This window comes from Eutrigla gurnardus (assembly GCF_963514095.1).
Source record: "Eutrigla gurnardus genome assembly, chromosome: 17".
NCBI lineage: Eukaryota > Metazoa > Chordata > Actinopteri > Perciformes > Triglidae > Eutrigla > Eutrigla gurnardus.
Genome location: NC_139928.1, coordinates 7,170,768 through 7,189,919, shown reverse-complemented (window position 1 = coordinate 7,189,919; position 19,152 = coordinate 7,170,768). Strand labels below are relative to the sequence as shown.

Sequence of the window (19,152 nt, the reverse complement as noted above, 5' to 3'; positions counted from 1 at the left end):
GATGCACTGAATAAAACGTAGCCTCTTTGTATTTAATCCTCTGAATTGTTTTATTTATTTCGGTGGTATTTTCCGGGTGATCGCAAAAAGGTAATTACAAAACAATCAAACACGTCAAGACGCTTCAGTTGGTCATGTTTAATTCTTAAGGGAGAAACAGAACAGCTTTTTCAGTACAGAACACAAATCACAACCAATATCCATCCATATCTAAACATGTCTACATGTGTAAAAAAAACACCTTTTCAAAAGAGCAGGTTTGGAGGGGCAAGCAAACACCGACTGGAACTAAACACACGTGAGAATTTACAGTGACCGGGAATCATGCTGCGACACTTCATCTAGCAGTTTGGTATTAATGTCCATCTTCAAGCACAAGCTAAAAATTCAAAAGAGAAAACACTGAATGCATTATTGCCAGGTTTGATTACAGTTGGGCCGGAGATAACTTAAAAAAAACAACAAACAAAAACAACAAACAACAAAATGCGAGGAGTTAAGACTTCATTTCTGAGATAAAAATTGACCCGCCCCTCTCTCTTAGCCGCCTCCCTCCTCTGCTGGGAGCCACGCCCCCCAAAGTCGACGCCCCCACATCCCCAAGTTGTCCAGCTCGCACCTCCTCTGGTGATTATGTGGCGTAGCGCTTGGTCCACTGTTTGGCTATCCTGTCGTGTTCGGGTCTGTTTGTTGTGTACTGTGTGGCGATGCTTCCGACCAGAGGGTCAGCTGGGAACAAAAACATGACGTCAATATTTCTGCAGGGAGAGATTTTCATACATTGTTTGTTCAGGAAAAAAAAAGAAAAAAATACCGGTGCGCCCTCTTAGTCGAAAAGTCATCTTATTGGTTGATTTGGTCTTAGACAACATTTAGATTTGATCAGCTTTCATGTCGGACGACTGATAAACGCAGATTAGCGGATTAAATCAACTCATCGATTACTTATGTCAGTCGACAAGGATTACTTTAGATGAGCACAGCTATTCTAAAAACTGATGTTTTTTTTAAATTTTCATCAAAAATTGAGAGTTTTTAGAAAATAATATCAAATCTAGAGTTGGCATGTCTATATATTATATCAGGATAACTGTTATGGCCCGGGCAGATTAAGAAGCTGCCATGTACAGATTGTGTAGCATGTACTTGAACTTCAGGGAGACGATGGGGTTGGTGTGGGTGAGCCTCATTAATCTATAAAATAAGGTGTTTTTTTGGAATTCAAATACAAAGAAAATGACAACCGAACAACCACATTGTCGTTCTGTCAACAGCTACTCTACTATTACACAGAATTTGCATTGAAGTCACAAAGCCATATGCCCGTTAAGTTACCATGACTTCTCACAAACCTCAATACTCATTTCAAAAAGCTGCTGGACGTAGCTGCATATATTCTACATATGTTGACGGAGGGCTTTTGATGGTTGGAACACAAACACCACACCACCTTCTGTCTTCCAGCTGGATTTTCCAGTCAGAGCAGATATGAGACTTTAAGGCTCTGTAATACAAGCTGGAGTCAGAAACATGAAATCCTGGAAATCACGTAACAGCTTCCGTGCACGTGTTGCAGCTCTCACCAGGGTTGCAGTCGGTGAGCAGGGAGCAGATGGACAGCAGGACCTTGGAGATGGTGAGGGCAGGACTCCAGTTGTCCTTCAGGATGTCCAGACAGATCACCCCCTGGCTGTTGATGTTGCAGTGGTAGATCCTCGTACGGAACGTCACCTGGACGTAGATGAAAGAGAAAAGATGAGTCTGTATTACAGCTTTTTGATCATTTTCCTGTATGCTAAACTCCAGGAAGAAAAATATATACTCTTTAAAAATCAAATTACCCCCGTCAGGCAAACTATGCTATTAAATATCGCTTTAGACATGATCTAACGAGTTTGAACGTGAACTCAAACATCTAACCCACTGGGCCTCATCCATTAGAATCTGGTTGGCTTATTACTTTCACCTCGTTATTCTACTGTGCTACAAATATGCTGCAGGATGTGGACATGGGTGGCGGCGAATGATTTAGAAAAGCTATCAGGTCATATTTTATAAGGTGTCTTGTGAGGTCAGTAAAATTTCTACATTTACATAGTTTGATTGTGACAACTCCTCGTTGAAAGGGAAGAAAAATGAGCTCATAAAATCTAATAGAGAGGCCTGGGGGATTCAGATTAGAAGCAGGAGCTTCTGATTTCAGTTAGTTGCATTCCAAAGTGCAAGGGTGCCCTCTAGTGGGACCTATGAGAATGGCATGTTTTTAAAATGAGGCCAGAGTTTACAGCGGGGAAAAAAAGGCTTTGCTGGATGCCAACAAGTAAGTTCACAGGTCACCTTGGGTGGTTTGAAGGGGTAGTCTGGCGTGAAGGCGATGTCCAGGAAGAACACTCCTCCCTCGTACACGGAGCCTGGAGGGCCCAGGATGGTCGACCTCCACTCATAGATGTTGTCTCCTTTAGGACCGGCACTGTCAGTACAAAGGAGACATTTATTCTTGTTTAGTATTTGGAGGCCACAAAACCAGGCAGACAGCATCTCTCACAGATGAAAACATCTTTAGTCGCACAACTTAGTAATTATAATGTGTAAGTGACGGAGGGGCCATGACTGTCATTTTTAAATCCACTGGTCTTTTGGACCAAATTAAGTGTCAAGTTTTATACAATTATTTCAAGTCAAAAACAGTGTTTCCATTCTAAGTGTTTCCCACTCTCAAATGTCAAATCCCCTGACTTTCACTGACTAAAAAGCTGAAATTCCATGACCTATAAGGAACGGTAAAACAGCCCGCCTTTGTGTTGAGCAGACGACCGCCACAGTATTTAAAACACATCAATTTGTGAGAATTAAGTACAAAAAAGATTTCACTTTTCAAAGTTCTAAATTGGCACTGAAAACCACGTAACCATAACAACCACTTAAGATATAAGGGAAACTTGTAAATAACCCAGTAAAGAAGAATACAGCATGGGAAATATTACACCCACTACGAAGCCCTGCAGGCGATAACTAATTGTCACATTGTTTTCAATTTGACATTTGAGAAATTGCTGTAATAAATCGTTTTAAATACTGATTGCCGGTGCTTTAATAGTAATTCTGTAAGTGATATGTTTATTGCTTTTTTCCCCCAATTATGTTATTTTTTAAAAGGATTTTTTTTTTAAAACCTTGGGATTTCTAAAAACAATTAAGTGACTCATATTTCATGCTCAAGATTATGGTTTCACCGTACACACAACCTGAGGAGCCCTCAAGTTTATTTTTCTTTCACCGTTCGTCTTCTACAGTTGCTCTCGACGTCTGCTAAATGAGTAAAATAATTACCCCGTTTCCGACGTTCTGCATTCAGAACTCTATTCAGTCTCATTTTATTGGTAATTCATTAAAACAATAAAGTGCAGTCGGCCGTGCGAGTCATTACGCCGACACGATGTGATAAAAAGAAAAAGATCAACACAACAGGAAGGGCCGATGACTGCAGCCGCTTCGCTAGAGCCTTGATTCAACAGCGGCAACACAGTAAGTCAACAGCAGCTTCTGTTAGCGCTTTAATGCCGGAGATATGTTCACATAGTTGACTGCTTGATGAAGCGCTCCAAATGCCACTTCACAGTGTGTCATTTCATTTTGAAAGGAGGGTTAAATTCGGAGCGGGGTTAAAAATAAAAGGCTCGCCTCTTGAACATGTGGAACACAGTGTGCAGCAATAGGGCTGTATTCAAACAGAAATGAGTGACATTTTACATTTAAAAGATAATCTATTATTCAGAAGCAGAGACTTCCAAGAATAATTCAGAACAAATCCAGCTCCTCCACACAGCTCCTGTGTTATAATCAGCAGCCTCTGCATGGCGTCTCTTCTGAGGAACGACAGAGGAGGTAAATGTCAGGCAATGATCTCACCTTCTGAAGCCGACGCTCTTCATCACCACTGAGAGGCAGATACATACAGACACCCTGTCAGGAACCGAAACCTATAATACCCACTCGCCCAGGCTTTAGGCTGCTGATCTCTACGCTACTCTCACACCCAAAACCCTTCAGGTGTCCTGATTCAGAGTTTGGGAACCACTGACATGAAGAAAACATTAATGGTGGATTTTCTTGGTGAAATAATACAGAAAACGTCTTAGTTACCATCACTACTCCACTAGACGTCCTGCAGTGTGTGTGCATGGAGACAGTGGACTACCGAGGACATTTAAACATTGACCAATGGGACAGTCTTAGTTATTTATTTTATTTATTTAGCAGGGACCGTGTACAGCTTCTTAGCTGTACCGGAGTCAGCTACACGCATAATTTACATCTAGTCTCTGGGCAGGAAACCCAGAATAACATTAAAACTGTAGTAAATAGAAATACCCCCTTTGGTAGAAAACACCATGAGGAGTAGTGCGTTCCTGGAGGGCAGCCCTGGTCCTGGATGGGACTGCTAATATACTGGTCGCACCACGAGACCTCAGTCAAGACCCGCTGCTGTGCCAAGAATAGATGTATCATTTCCCACCGAATCAACCAGACTGAGGTTTCTTTGGCCCGACAACAGAGGTTTCCTCCCTGTCTGCCTCCGTCCCACACAAAAGGCTGCCGAGTGCTTCGTCTGAGCCGCCAATATGCCACGCTGTCGCTGTTCACTTCGATATCAGGGGGGGGGGGGGCTTCTTCCGCCACCTCGGTGTACAAACGCACCGCAACAAGAGTGCTGACATTTCAGCTGTGTCATTCTTTCTGAGCCTTTAACCTTTCAAACCCGACTCCTGCAGCACAGCGGAGGAGACGGGCAGACGGATGCGTTCAGTTAGCCGACAGCGTTCATCAGTGAGAGCCAATGGCAAACAAAAAGAAAAGGTTCGATGCAACTTCTCACCCTGAAATACAAAACTACAGTAATAGACAATACAAAGACAGCACTAGTGATTCATTCGTTATTAAGTATTTATTAGATGTATTCATTTAATTAATAATTGTTCTTATTAATTTGTATTCCTACAGAGTGAAAGTAAGATAATAGCTTTTATTTTAAATGTTTTAAATGAAATGTGAATTGTTCTTGCATGTCGAACGTATTGACTTTGGACCGATCCCCTCAAAATATGCGCCGATGTCACATTAATGCAGCCGTATCCCGTACGTCACCTCTTAAAATATGATGACAGACGTTGGAAGATTTAGACTTCAATAGAAACTTAGAAGATATGAAATGCCGCCCTGCTCAGCGAGAGCGGCGTGGCCTGGGTTTAAGGCATTAACGACCCAAAATCGCATAATAATATCACATGAATGCAGCATTAGGCTGCTGATATTGAAGTGAACGTGCCACGTTCAATTATAATATTTGCTTTTTGCTCTCAAAACCAAATCAAATCAACAAAATGTATGCCCTGCAAAGAACACCAATATGGAGGGCGATACCACTACAGAAAAAAGTATATATACATTATTTTTTGTAATTACAGCTTTGACCAAGTAGTCAAAACAAACATCGAGCAGACATACCGTTTATTGCCTTCATAGCAAAAAAGTTTGACTTCCAGTGTAAAAGCTTCACAATCTACTCTGTGTTTCCTTCCCTCAGTACTGAGCTCTTGTTGTCGGTCCTTATGTTTCAATCAATCTCTTATTGCGCCGTTTAACAATGTCTTTCACTTCAAACCACAGCGATGAGACGCACACACGGCTTCATTTTCAATCACCACTATCAACTCGCAAGTGTATTGTGATGATGACAGGGAGAAACACTGCAATATGCCCGGCTGGCTGAGACAATATAATGACTCCACTTCACTAGAGTGCCGAGGAGACTCCGTGCAACAGCACCCTGCACCCACCCCGCCAATTTAACACAATAGCAATCAGCCTGCAAATGTTCCTTCAGAGCTTTACGAGGACAGCGCAGGATGATATATGGTACAGATCATATGGTATTCCTCCACTGAAACCAAGTGTCAGATTCCAGTCTTTAAATAGATAGGGTTTATTATTAAAGCCGTGTGAAATGGATGAAATCAACAACGGGACATTAGTAACAAACCTATTCTAATAATACATACAGGAGGGCATGGCAAGTACCGATGCAAAAATGTCATAGAAAGTCATAAAATCAAGTCCCAGTCAAGTCCCCTCAGCAACACCTAGAGGTTGCAGGTTGTTGCCCAACACGGTTGATTTTGAGTGTGGCGCAAGAGGGAAAGTCGGAGGTCACCAAACGATTCACTCCCCTTGCCAGCATGAATGTGTGCGACACATTTCACAGCAATATCCTAATAGTAATAAAACATTTTGGTGTGATGGAGGCGCAACAGGTAATGGATCTTAAATTTGAGAAACAAGCAACAAATAACTTAAACAAATAAATGTACAGACAAAACAAATGTCCTTTTCTCCAGTAACCTGGCAACGCTGTGTTACCGTTAGTTTGGTTAATAGTTTTGAGATTGGAATGTCCTTAAAAGACCTGATTAAAATGATAACTCCTGACCCCGACATCACAAACATACTGTTACTTTGTTCCTAAAGGGAATTTGTTAACAGAAAAGGTGAAACACTCGTGGTCTATGACAAACACTGTGCAGTCATTATGTATTCTGCTCATCGTCCTTATTGTCATCTATAGTGGCAATTTGCATAAAAACATAATACATAATGAATGTCCTAGTCATTTGTAAGCTGCTTAGAGCTGTTAGGAAGTCAAACAGGTCATAATTCCCTCTCTAATATCCACGCTTTAGTGCTGTGAAAGAAAACGCCTTTAAATCAACTGTATTCATCTTTTTACCCAGAAATTAATTGATCATGCAGGGAATTAATTACAATATAATGAGTTAAATTATGTTAAGGTTGTTCCTCTGCTCATGACAAACTCTTGAGTTAATATTATAACGCACATCACACACAAGAACCACCTCAGGCACAAATTATGGCTCACCAAAGTTAGAGCTCGAGAACTTATCAGGGTTGTCGTGGAATAAACGAGATCTATGATGGACGATAGAAATACGTTGAGTTAATGATGATATAGTTAATTGTATATTTCCTGCTGCATACATTGTTGTTGTTTTAATGTTATTTTGTGTGCTGTATAGTGTATGGGTTAATTGGGTTTAAGTGTTTTACTTGTTGCCGTTTGTATCCATTAAAGTGATGTTTCCATGTTCAAGGAGTCTTGGAAGAATTGCACTAAAATCGATCCTAATAAAAAATAAATGAACTAAACCATTTATTTTCTTCCTTCCAACAAAACTAAAATTGTGAATTTTATATAGCACTAGTAAATCAACAGTAAAAAAACAGAAAAGGGTATAAAATGATCAATTCAAGCAAAGATGTGATATGAAATCAGGCACTGAACGAAGAATCACGTCACATCAGCATCATGAATCTGAGCAGACATTTAATACCAGCTTTGAAGGACAGAGTACCTGCAGCTGACGGGAGAGAAAATGAAACACTGACTTCCCCTTCTGCCCAACTAAAGCCCGTCAGGCGGAGCAGCTGTGCAGCAACAGCAGCAGCTCAGAGCTCGGCTCCGTTTCAGAGCTTTGTGAAGTAACAACGGTGTGCAGGCCAGCCACTTCCTCTCCAGGGACCAGGCTTTTTATAGATACCACCAAGCTGTTGAGAAAACCTCAGTAATCTCAAACATGCGAGAAGAGGCAACACTGAAGAGAACACTGCTAAGATCTCACACACACAAAGTTATTCCCAAATGGCTCAAGTTTAAAAAAAACCCATCAATAAACGGCCTTTAAACACTATATCTGTCCAACCCTACTTAGCACTAATTACCCTCCTGCAGACGGCTTTTAACTTTCCTTAGCTGTCAGGAGCCGCGGGCCTGGAATGACAGGAATCTGTCCGACACCCGAGGGCAACATCTTAAAGAGGAGATACTGTGAACGGGCCGTACAAGAGGACAACCAGGCGGGGTGAAAGATGGAGGGAATAAAGTGCGAGTGTCAGGAAGACAGCAATAAATAACCGGTTGAGAGGAAAAAGGAATAAAACATGGTGAATGAAAGCAACACGGGGTGGGAGGCAGGGAGGGAGGCAGGCCTGTGATGTCTGCAGCTCACACATCAGTGGCAAAGAAGCAGCAGAGAAAGGCAAAAAGGGGCCTGCACGGCATTCCCTGTGTGGAGTATAATTAGATTTTGATAAATGACAGATGAAAGACTCTGCCTCATAGTGCTTATGAAACAAAGTTTGCTACGAGAGAGAGGCGCTGACGATAATGGGAACGAGTCGGGATGAGTCTTTTCTTCATCAGTCAGTGTCCATTTTAAGAGCGAGGAGGCCCGAAACCGACCTCCAGAGAAATGAGACGTCAACCGACTGACTCATCGATGTGTAATCCATTAAACAGCATCTGCGAGGCGTAGCTGGCCAGCTCCATTCATACCCTAATGAGTGGATTCTCTGCTAAACGAAGCAGAAAGAAGCAAAATCCACAACAAAAAAATTAAAAAATTCCCCCTCTCCTGCACGCGATGCTGAATAGAGGGATTTTCAACAGAACAAAATGAAGAGACGCGACGGCGTGCTCCACGCGGCTGGTAAGACGGGAAGACAAATCACTCATCGTCACGCATGTTTGGAGCCGTTTATCTCAACAAACATGATGAGAAGTCCAAAACCAACGACATGTGTGGCTAAGCAGTCTGAAAAGACGTGACAGCTTCAGTTATGTAGAGAAAACACTTTAACAGCTTTAAAATAAAATAAAAATGACATTGCTTATGGAGACTTAACTCGACTTTTACGCCTGATTTCACAGCTTGAATTGAACAGTTTCTTTTCCATTGGCAAATTTTTTTTTTTTTTTTTAAATCAGCTGAAAAGGTGTCGTTAAAACACTGCGGCCCACTGACGGATCAGAAAGGACCGCCACTAAGCGACGCAGGACATCCTGCACATACATGGCGTTTTCAAATAACCATCAACCTACCATCCATAGTGACCACATGACCCAGAATGAGGCTCACGTTTAGTCACGTCTCTGTCGAAACAAGCGGTTTTGACCACCACTGACTTGTATATCCGTCTCTTATGTCCAATGAGTAAAATGAGGGTGAAAGATAATGTCATTCTATCAAGATGTACAGAGAAAAAGGTCCTTTTGGACAAATCTGAGCCGTGCAGTGACGGATAAGAAGCGGACGTCTTTGTGGTGCAGCGACTTTAATCTGAATACGACTGATAAAGTCAAACTGTTTCCCTCGTATGAAACAGAACTTCAAAATAAAATCTCACGTCAACCTCCCGCAATCAGCAAATCATTTTCCTCACTAAGCAATCAGAGCTTCAAGCTGGCCTCGGTTTAAGGAGTTAATCCACGACGCCTCAGGGGGCTCGGGGGTTCAGCTACGGCGAACGTTTTCCTTTAGAGCCGACATTTATGACTCACACCAACACCGAGGCTGAGAACGCTTGAGAACGAAACTGGCTCCTGGTGAAGCCTGAAGCTCCGAAGAGGCCGCGCTGCGTCGTCCAAATGCTTGTTTTCAACAACTCGTGGTTTCGAGCTCGCCGTTATGCAACCACACACACACACACACACACACACACACACCCCTGGATTTACTGCCAACGATCAACAACAGACCTGTCATCGCTGATACATGAAGCAGGTTTAACCAACTCCGAGCCGAACCCTGAACTCTCAGAAGCTTGTGCGTGTTTTTTATTTTGTATTTTTTAAAGGGCCTTCATTAACGGAGCTCCGTTAATAATAACTAAAAGGCAGAGCTTCCATGTGAATCCAGTGGACGTGGAGGTTTTGATGCATGTCGGCTACTGTGTGCATTTATCTTTATATAAAAAAAAAAGTCTTAAAAAGTTAACTCAACAAAGTCTTATTCAGGGTTTAATCGTTTATCAGACTCACATTTGCTTAATGGATGATAAAGTGGTGGAATGTGTGTATTAGGTTTTTGCCTGTGTTGCATTTTAAATATATTCATTAAGCTTTAATCCGACAGGAGCAAACACACGGGGGGCCAGCAACGGAAGATGAAAATATAGTTCAAGTTATTAGTTTTAAAAGAACAAATATAGATCAAAGGCATAAGATCACAATCTGATCCCGTAATAAAGTGTTTGGTGATTTGCACTTGAAGATGGTGGAGATTAAATTCAGTGGTTTTAAATTCCATCTATTTGGATCTTGGCAGCGTTCGGCCGCTTTATTTCAGCCACTTCAACAAATGGAATACATTTAAAGAGTCATCGAAATGCTGTTTGAAAAAAGTGTTCAGACTATATGCAGCCTATTTAATTATGTTCTGCAGCGGCTCACTCAGAAATATTAACATATAATTTCCCATATTATAGGAATTATGTCCATCAGCCAAAGATGGCGTCAACTGACAGCCGTCTTGTATGTGTGTGTGTGTGTATGTATGTATGTATATTTGTATACATTAGGGGTGGGACGATACGGGTAACTCACGATTCGATACTGTGACGATATTTGGCCCACGATAACGATAATATCACGATACACGATATCTGCGATATTCGATATATTGCAAGAAATTTCATCAACGATATATCACGATATGTGACTGAAAAAGAAAAAATATGCATAAAAAATAAATTCCCAAACTTCGTACAATGTACAAATGAATAAACACTGTCCAGCTGGACACATTAAAGTGCATGAACATTAATAACATGTCTTATGTAAACCAGGAAAGTCAGTAGCAACTTGTTTTATGTAAACTTGGGCCCGTTTTAGTTTAACAATAGCTAAACAAGATAAGAATAACATCAGAATTAAATGAAATATTGGGCACATTTCAGTATGCAACCAATTATGTGCAGAGTTATGTTCACCCACCCAGTACCTGGGAAGTCGGGCCTCAAACCTCTTGGAGCTCACAGCAACACCGGGCAGCACACGGCTCCGCGGATCCACACATGCACTCCGGCGGACGGCAAACACGCGCCGCCCGGAATCCTGCCCGTAAATAGGCAATCGAGCCCGGCCGAAAAGTGGGTCCGCATGCCCTAAATGCTGTGTGAAAAGCGCTTGAAGCTCACAACAGCACCGGCCAGCACACGGCCACGCTTACAATTACGCACCGCGAACCCACAGTTCTGCTCCATCCGGAGAACCGTAAACTCTAGCGCGCCGCTCGGAATCCTGCCCGTAAATAGGCAATCAAACCCGGCCGAAAAGTCGGCACTCATGCCCTCAAGGCTGTGTGAAACCCGCTTGGAGCTCAGACCGACCCCCGGGCAGCCCCCGCGGATCCGCTCCGGAGAACCGTAAACTCTTAGACGCACAGACGGGAGTCTAAAAAAACCTGTAGACCCAAAATATCGATATTTGCCGTCAGTGTATCGATTTATTTATTGCGACAGAGAGCACAACAATATATTGCAATATCGATTTTTCTTCCCACCCCTAGTATACATACACACTACCACTATATTGCCAAAATTATTTGCTCACCTGCCTCGACTCACATATGAACCTATGTGACGTCCCATTCTTAATCCATAGGGTTTAATATGACGTCGGTCCACCCTTTACAGCTATAACAGCTTCAACTCTTCTGGAAGGCTTTCCACAAGGTTTAGGAGTGTGTTTATGGGACTTTTTGACCATTCTTCCAGAGGTGTATTTGTGAGGTCACACACTGATGTTGGATGGAAGGCCTGGCTCTCAGTCTCCACTCTAATTCATCCCATCAGCTCCAGAAAAACAACCCCACACCATAATCCCCCTCCATCAAACTTTACACGTGGCACAACAAGTACCGTTGTCCTCAGATTGCCAGATGGAGAAGCGTGATTCGTCACTCCAGAGAACGTGTCTCCACTGCTCTAGAGTCCAGTGGTGGCGTGCTTTACACCACTGCATCCGACACTTTGCATTGCACTTGCTGATGTATGGCTTGGATGCAGCTGATCGCCATGGAAACCTTGGCTGAGTTGCTGTCGTTCCCAATCTCTTCCACTTTGTTATAATCCTACTGACAGTTCACTGGAATATTTAGGAGCGAGGACATTTCACGACTGGACTTGTTGCACAGGTGGCATCCTATCACAGTACCACGCTGGAACTCACTGAGCTCCTGAGAGCGACCCATTCTTTCACACATGTTTGTAGAAACTGTCTGCATGCCTCGGTGTTCGCTTTTATACACCTGTGGCCATGGAAGTGATTGGAACACCTGATTTCAATGATTTGGTTGTGTGTATGTATTGTGTGTATTTGGTTGTGTGTATGTATATTTATATGGTTCTACTCTGAGCCGAGGGTGACTTGATGTTGTGTGATATTTGGATGCGAGGGCAAAAAAAAAACACTGTTCAAAGAAATTAATATCACAAAAAGCAGTGACCTTTGACTTTCCTGAGACTAAATGTAGATTTTCAATAGTTTAATATTCCATTAAAACATGGAAAGAGCAACAGACTAGAAAGAGACAGCCTTAACGTTCTATGAAAAGCCAATGAATGGTAAACCTTGTGATCATGTACTGAACAGACAAAGACCAGAAACAAACCATTCAGTCTGTAACACTTGATGCCTTGATATTTTTTTCTGATTGACTCGACATGCAAGGAACGTGGGAAATGAGCCGCCCGCCAAACACGGGTGGATTGTTGGCGGTGGGTTACATCGTCAGGCAGCGCAGACGGAGGAAAATGCAACAGGGAGTAGAACAACACTGCTGGTTGTAGGACTTGATTTGTTTTGATTGACAGGCGGAACAATAACCATCAATAAAAAGACAATCAGCATAATGATTAGTAAGCAAGTAAGTAATTAGCAGTAAAGTTGTGAAGTGGCAGTAAATGTAATGCGCAGGTTTGACTTTGATCGATGACACCGCAAGTAATCCAGCATCCACTTCGGCCTTGAAGGCAAAAAACACAGTCTGCTCTGTGCCGCTCAACCAGACTACAGAACTCCGGTGAATCATTTCTCCGTTTCTTTGTTGTCCCAAGCTAAATATTCTCTGCATGAATTCATATGTACGCATGACTGCAGCACCCTCCCACCCAAAAACACGGCTCCACGCTGCAACTCCAACACTGTGTGTACCGCGCTTTAATGCCTTTAGTGTGAAACATTAAACGACATCGTCTAAATGTTGCTCCTTCATTTGGCGTATGGGTTTCAAAAGTGGCAGACACAAAAATAAAAAATAAATAAAAAATACTTCCACAGTGGCAGGCAGTGAGCAGAGAGGGGAAATTAATCTAATTTCAGAGACTGAATTCAAGGCAACGAAGAAAAAAAGGAGACATTTTTCTATTCTGGCATACGGATGAAGAGGGGCTTTTAAACCTTCACATTCAAGACACCCACATGAAGGACTCCTTGCATTCCTTTCTCATAACAGACTAAATGTCCTTTTAAAAATAAATGTACCTGCACTGACACACACACACACACACACGTGTCAATGACCAACATGCATCCAACCACTCTCCGTTCAACTCGTTCACTCACCTGCAGTTTGGTGGCGGATCCAACGTAATGTCAGCCAATTCCTTCTGAATTCTGCAAAAAGCAAAGAAAAATAACACGCATCAAAAACACTGTAACTCCAAACTCACAAGGCCGGATAGCAGACGAAGGAGGCCGGATGGACGAGAGGAAAAGCAGAGCATCCCTCGAGTTAAATGACCTTATTTTGTGTCAAACTAAAACGTTCCATGCCTCAGTTAGGGACATGTCATACGCTGGACAACGCTCATCAACTCGTAATGTTAGAAACTACACAAACCAGAACAGGCCGGTTTTAGAAAGGTGATTTCATTCTCCGTGTACCTGGACTTCAGCTATAAGGAGGCCAAACTCCTGACTTGTTTTTCAGCTGTTGGGAAAAGTGAATAATACTCCCTGAAGAGACACGCACGTCAGTCCTGGGAATTAAGTGGCAGAATATCTAGGGAAAGATGTGTGGGTCTTTTCCTCCAATTACAATTCTTAGTAAACTCACACTGTTTTCTAATCAATTAGTTGATTTAATTGACGTATCTGTGAAAGAGAGCTTCTCCCCATGGGATCACACCACTTTAAATCTTGTGTTTGCAAGACGTGCGCTCCTAAGTTTCACGAAAAAAGAATAAAAAGCAATAGTTGACTTAATGGATGAGGAGGGGGACAGCCCTAAAACTGTGGCTCCCTGTAACCAGGGTAACCGGGCCCCTCCTGCATCCCGTCACTGACCCCCGGCCATCAAGCAAACCCACCTTTTAGCACTCGTGGAGAGGAGTTTGGAGGTCTTGCTCATGCTGGCTTTGCTTTCTCGTTTCTTCAGGGCGTTTGCTTCCTGCTGCTGTGTTGGCTGCTGCTGCTGCTGCTGCTGCTGCTGCTGCTGCTGCTGCTGCTGATGGGTTGACGACGAAGATGAGGAAGAGCTGGTGCTGGCACGGGAATCTTCATCCGACATACCGAGCCTGGGGAACCAGCACAAACCCAAGATTCAGAGGAGGTACACCCAACCTTAAACATCCAGTCACCTCACATCTTAACCAGTTCAAAACTAAATAATGGAACCGCAGAGACTCGCTTGAGGGTAAATTATGACAGCTTGTGCAATACTTGAGAATTTCTGACTCCCACTGCAGTTTTCTGGGTGAAATGTAAAGCATGGCACACCTGTATCCCGAATTTATCAGGTGAACCAACCGGTTCATCTCCAACCATCGTCGCGTGTTATTAAGTAGTAAAAGTCTCCAGTAAGCGCGTCAAGTTTATAATGTCCTATTTTTTAAAAGGAACCGTGTTTCCTACAGACGCGACGCGCACACATCGTGGTGGCTGTAGATCATGACTACGGATCCCAACAGTGCAGTCACGGACTCCATAAACGCTTCCGTCGTTTTAACTAGCAGGCCTGGACTAGACGTTGACCCGAGTAAACCGGATCCATCAGTTTAAAGCGCCCTGCGTGGATGTGACCGAGGAAGTTATCGGCGGAGCATTTCCCCCTTTATTTGTTATAACGCCGAATAATGACCTTAGCTAATGTTTGAATTTGCAGTCGGGCGTTATTATTATTATTTGAGCCTTGTCGGGCAGCGACAAAGGAAATCAATTGGTGAAATAGTTCGGCCTACTTCTGCCCGACACCACGGAGGGACACACGACCGCGAGACCTCTGCTCTCGGCTGGGTCGGACTCGGCCGGGGTCGGGATGGAAAAGCAGCAACGCGTCGACGGGGCGATGTCGCAGTCGACCCCCCCTATAAAAACACTACACCTCAACAATTTCCAGGCGAATGAAACTTTCACCTCGAGAAGTCAGCGAGGTGCTGCGGCGCCGTCGAGCCGTCCCTTCAACGCGTTAAACCCACATTCAAAACAGACACGACCACGCCGTCCACTTAAAGGTTTTCCTCGCAATGTGTTTTAAAGCTATATCCGTCGAGTCGACGCGCAGCTGATCTCAGTGCAGCCAGTCACAGGATGGAAACGACTCACTAAACGCTGCTTTGACGGCGGCGCGGATCACCGTCGTGGTCCAAACGTCACCCGAAAGACACAAATTACGTCAACCGCCGCAATATCACGCGCTGTAATGCAAATATTTCGTATCTTGATACCTTTCTTTGTGTGTGTGCACAGCCTATGTGTGTGTGCCTCCGCCGCCTGGACGCACTAGTGTCAACGAACCCACGACGAAGAGAAATCACACTTCCGGTCATCGTTTTAAAAATAAAAGCACGGGGAAACGAGGGCGGCAATAATGTGATCTACAAGTAAGATGAAATGAGCTTTGTTGATGTGGCTGAAATATAAGTATCAACAGTAAGTGCAAGGACAGCATGTAACCGCGAGCACCTGAGCATCTTCATTCTACAAAATAGAAAAAATCAAATAAGAATACAACGTAGGCCTACTTGTATCATTAGTAACTACAAAGGGAGAGTTATTTGGAGATAAATATCATGATTTATACGATCTTTAAATTAAAGGTAAAGATCACTACAAATTTAAGTTTGATAAGTTTATTTTTATTAAATATTTGTATTATTAGCATTCAGTATTATCAGTGATAAATAATTTATTTTTGTTTTAAAAACGTACAAATTATATATATTGTGTTGTTTAAATGTTGATTACATTTGAAAAAAAAATCTAATTATTTGATGTAATCGGTCTATAATTATTGCCATTGCCCTTGAAAACCCCCCATGTAAAATACACAGGTTGGTGCTTTTATTTTTGCAGGGTTCACTCGCCTACTTTCCGGGATTATCGCGAACAATTAACACGAGCTTGACGCCGCCGCTGGACGCGTGCCTCTGCTCGCCGGAAGTGTCGGTCCAGCAGGAGACAGACGTCCTGACATCCAGATTCATCATTATAAAGCCAGACACACGGCGTCGGGGTCAAACGAGTGATGTTGGAGGGAGATACGCTACAGGTGTAACGGGGAAATTAAACAAAATAGCTAAATTAGAGACTATTCAAACAGTAGTTATTCAAGAGAGCCATTGTTAGAAAAGAAAGCCATTAACTTACCCGGACCTTTCTCATGAAGAGCGAATTATGTCCCCCCTAACTACCTGCTAGCCAACACTCTGCAGCAGCAGCAGGTGTTGGTGGACAGCTTCTCTCTTCTGCCTGGGGAGGACTGCCAATACAAGCAATGTTCCATCATTTTAGCTCAAAGTAAATAACATTTAGGCCTACATATAATCCATTGTGGATTTGTATTTAAGTGAATGGTAGTTTGAGAAAACATTACACATGTATTTAGGACTGTGTCTGTTATTTTCCAGGTGTGAGGTTTTCTGCAGTGCGTGGTGTTAAAGAAAGACATTTATTCCCTTCTTTTTGCTGTCTTTGAAAAGGCATTTAGACCTTTATGCCAGGAAATTGAACTAACAGAGTGTATAATTGTTGAATTAATTAAATATGAAAATTCACGTCATTAAAAAAATGGAGACGTGGGGGGAAGTGGAAGGGTAGAGCCGTGCTGAGGCCAAACGTCTGCATTGTAATAATGACAGTATTGTATGCGTAAAGACATATTTGCAAAACTAAATCTCACTGCTGCTTGCCACAAACTGTGTTGTTTTAACATCATAACCCGTTTGGAAATTTGACAGCAGGGATGAGAGCAAACAGACCGTCTCCACTCCCAACACATTACACCTGCATAATATATGCATATGATCACAACTCACCGTTGGCCTCCTCACTCGTATTCATCACGTACCTACCTCTCATTGCAATTGCTACATTGTTATACATGCATCGGCGACTTCTCCTTTTCTGTCTGACTCTTCCTCCCGCAGTGCGTGAAGGAGGAAGGGAGGAGGGTGGGTGAGGGTGGAGGAGGAGGAGGACTCCCCCTCCCCCTCCCGACGTGTCAACCATAATTAACTCTGCCACCGTTGCTCCACTCTGCTGGTTTTGCAACGCAGCCAGAGACTGAAACCACAGCGAAGCGTCGTCTCCTGCACAGAACAGGGCGGACACGGTTGCTGTGAAGAGGGCCATCAACAAGTGTGAGTTTGTTCGGCGGTGCACTCTTGTTTTCAGCACATGAAAAGCCTGCAAACGCTGAAGGAAAAGCCCCACTATTCACCCACCAGTAAGCCAGATGCATTATCTCGGAGCTGTCAAAGGCCATTCAGGGTAGAAATTGATGGGGAAGTCGAGGCCATAAGGCCATAACATTATTTTTTAGTAGGCAGACGGATCCACACCTTGAACAAACAACTTATTATCTTGTTTATGTCTCGTTTATGGCAGATTGTAACGAGCGTGCAAGATAATCCCTTGTGCAAAGTGTGTGAAAGAAGATATCTACTATCTTCTCCACACAAGATCATTATTTGCATCTTCTGCGCATATTGTATTATCATCTTGTTGCAAGATAATTCAATTTATTTTTGCTCACAAGATACAAATCTTCTTTTGGGATTTGGGGGATTCTGTAGAAAGCAAAGTACATCAGAGAAGCATCAATTACCAAATAACACCTAAAATCCACTGAACGGCCCAGACTGGTGAAATCCGATAGTTTAAGTGGAGCCGAGGGAGGATTTTTACCTCGTTGACTGACAGCTTTACATTGGCTGTGAAATAAAAGGAGGAGCATCTGTCATTTTAACATTCCCCACACTGTCCGTGAAGGTTTTCATGTCCTCGGCTACAGGTCCAGGTGCTGCTTCCATGCAAACCTGCTGCACTGTTTAAGCTGCAGCGTTTGTCTGTCTTGCTTCAGTATGTTAGCTCCTAACAAGCGTTATGTGTGAACTGAAGTGGTGAGCTATCAGCATTGTTCTCTTCGGGCGTCCTAAATTAATTATAAAGACGCTTTGAGTGCATGAGGATCATGGAAAATTACAGAGGAGTACGATGAAAATGCAGATATGGATTTAAGTACGGTTTGACTTTACCTTGAACATGGGGCTCCGATAATGATCTACTTAATTAGAGCCAGGTTTATCTCTCCTGATCTGATAGTCCTATAGGATGTAAGTCCACATTCTATTTCCAGTCTCAGCTGAAGTGTCTTACATCGGAGGCTGCATATCACAGAGCTTCATTTTACTCTATTTTTCAGACTTGAAGGTGTTGATTTGATATTATAAATCACAGCATATTTTCTATTCTTTGTGGCACAAGGGATAAGCGGGTCATCCTTTTGCTACAAGGTTGGTGGTTTGATCCTACTGTCCACGTGCCCTTGAGCAAGAACCCCTAGTCACTCCACAGATACTTCACAGCAGCCTGCTTCTCAGAAATGCTTAAGAGGGCGGTAAAATCATATGCTTTCTGCAAGATGTTATTTCGTCTTTATGTGTTTGGTCTGAAACACAATGTTATTGTATATCCAGCCTTTTCTGATCTGGGTTTGAAATGTGACAACAAAAGCTGATTTGCCAGTTTATTTAATCAGTGGTTCCAGCATCAGTTAGTGTTCAACTGTTGGAAAAGGCAAAATGTGTGATCTTAGTGACTTTGAATGGGGATCCTGTGGATAAAACCAGCTTGTGGACGACTCACCTCCATCTTCCAACACGGAGCACACATGAGCCCCGAACACTTCACTTCTAATGTTATGAGGATGTAACAGCTCTGGGACGCTATGATTGCATTTGTGTGGAGTAAACGGTAAAATCACCCTGCTCATGTTTCAAAGCAATTTACTGTCTGGT

General features: G+C 42.9%; 2 protein-coding genes across 6 annotated transcripts in view; both read right to left on the bottom strand.

Annotated features, from left to right (window-relative positions):
* Positions 1-19,152, bottom strand: part of nr1d2b (nuclear receptor subfamily 1, group D, member 2b) — a 352,544-nt gene that overhangs the window by 24,715 nt on the left and 308,677 nt on the right. The window lies entirely within an intron of this gene.
* On the bottom strand, positions 124-15,656 carry LOC311027980 (ubiquitin-conjugating enzyme E2 E1-like). 5 transcript variants are annotated; one of them, XM_084032220.1, is made up of 7 exons: positions 15,580-15,649; positions 14,351-14,430; positions 14,224-14,314; positions 13,478-13,528; positions 2,338-2,470; positions 1,584-1,731; positions 124-729 (listed from the first exon to the last, which is right to left on the bottom strand). In XM_084032220.1, exons 2-7 carry the CDS (start codon positions 14,421-14,423, stop codon positions 632-634), a joined length of 594 nt encoding a protein of 197 aa, XP_083888346.1. In that variant the 5' UTR covers positions 14,424-14,430; positions 15,580-15,649; the 3' UTR covers positions 124-631. The 5 variants fall into 5 exon arrangements, with proteins under 5 accessions (XP_083888346.1, XP_083888347.1, XP_083888344.1 ...); XM_084032221.1 differs by lacking the exon at positions 15,580-15,649 and adding an exon at positions 15,269-15,285; XM_084032218.1 differs by lacking the exon at positions 15,580-15,649 and adding an exon at positions 14,633-14,685.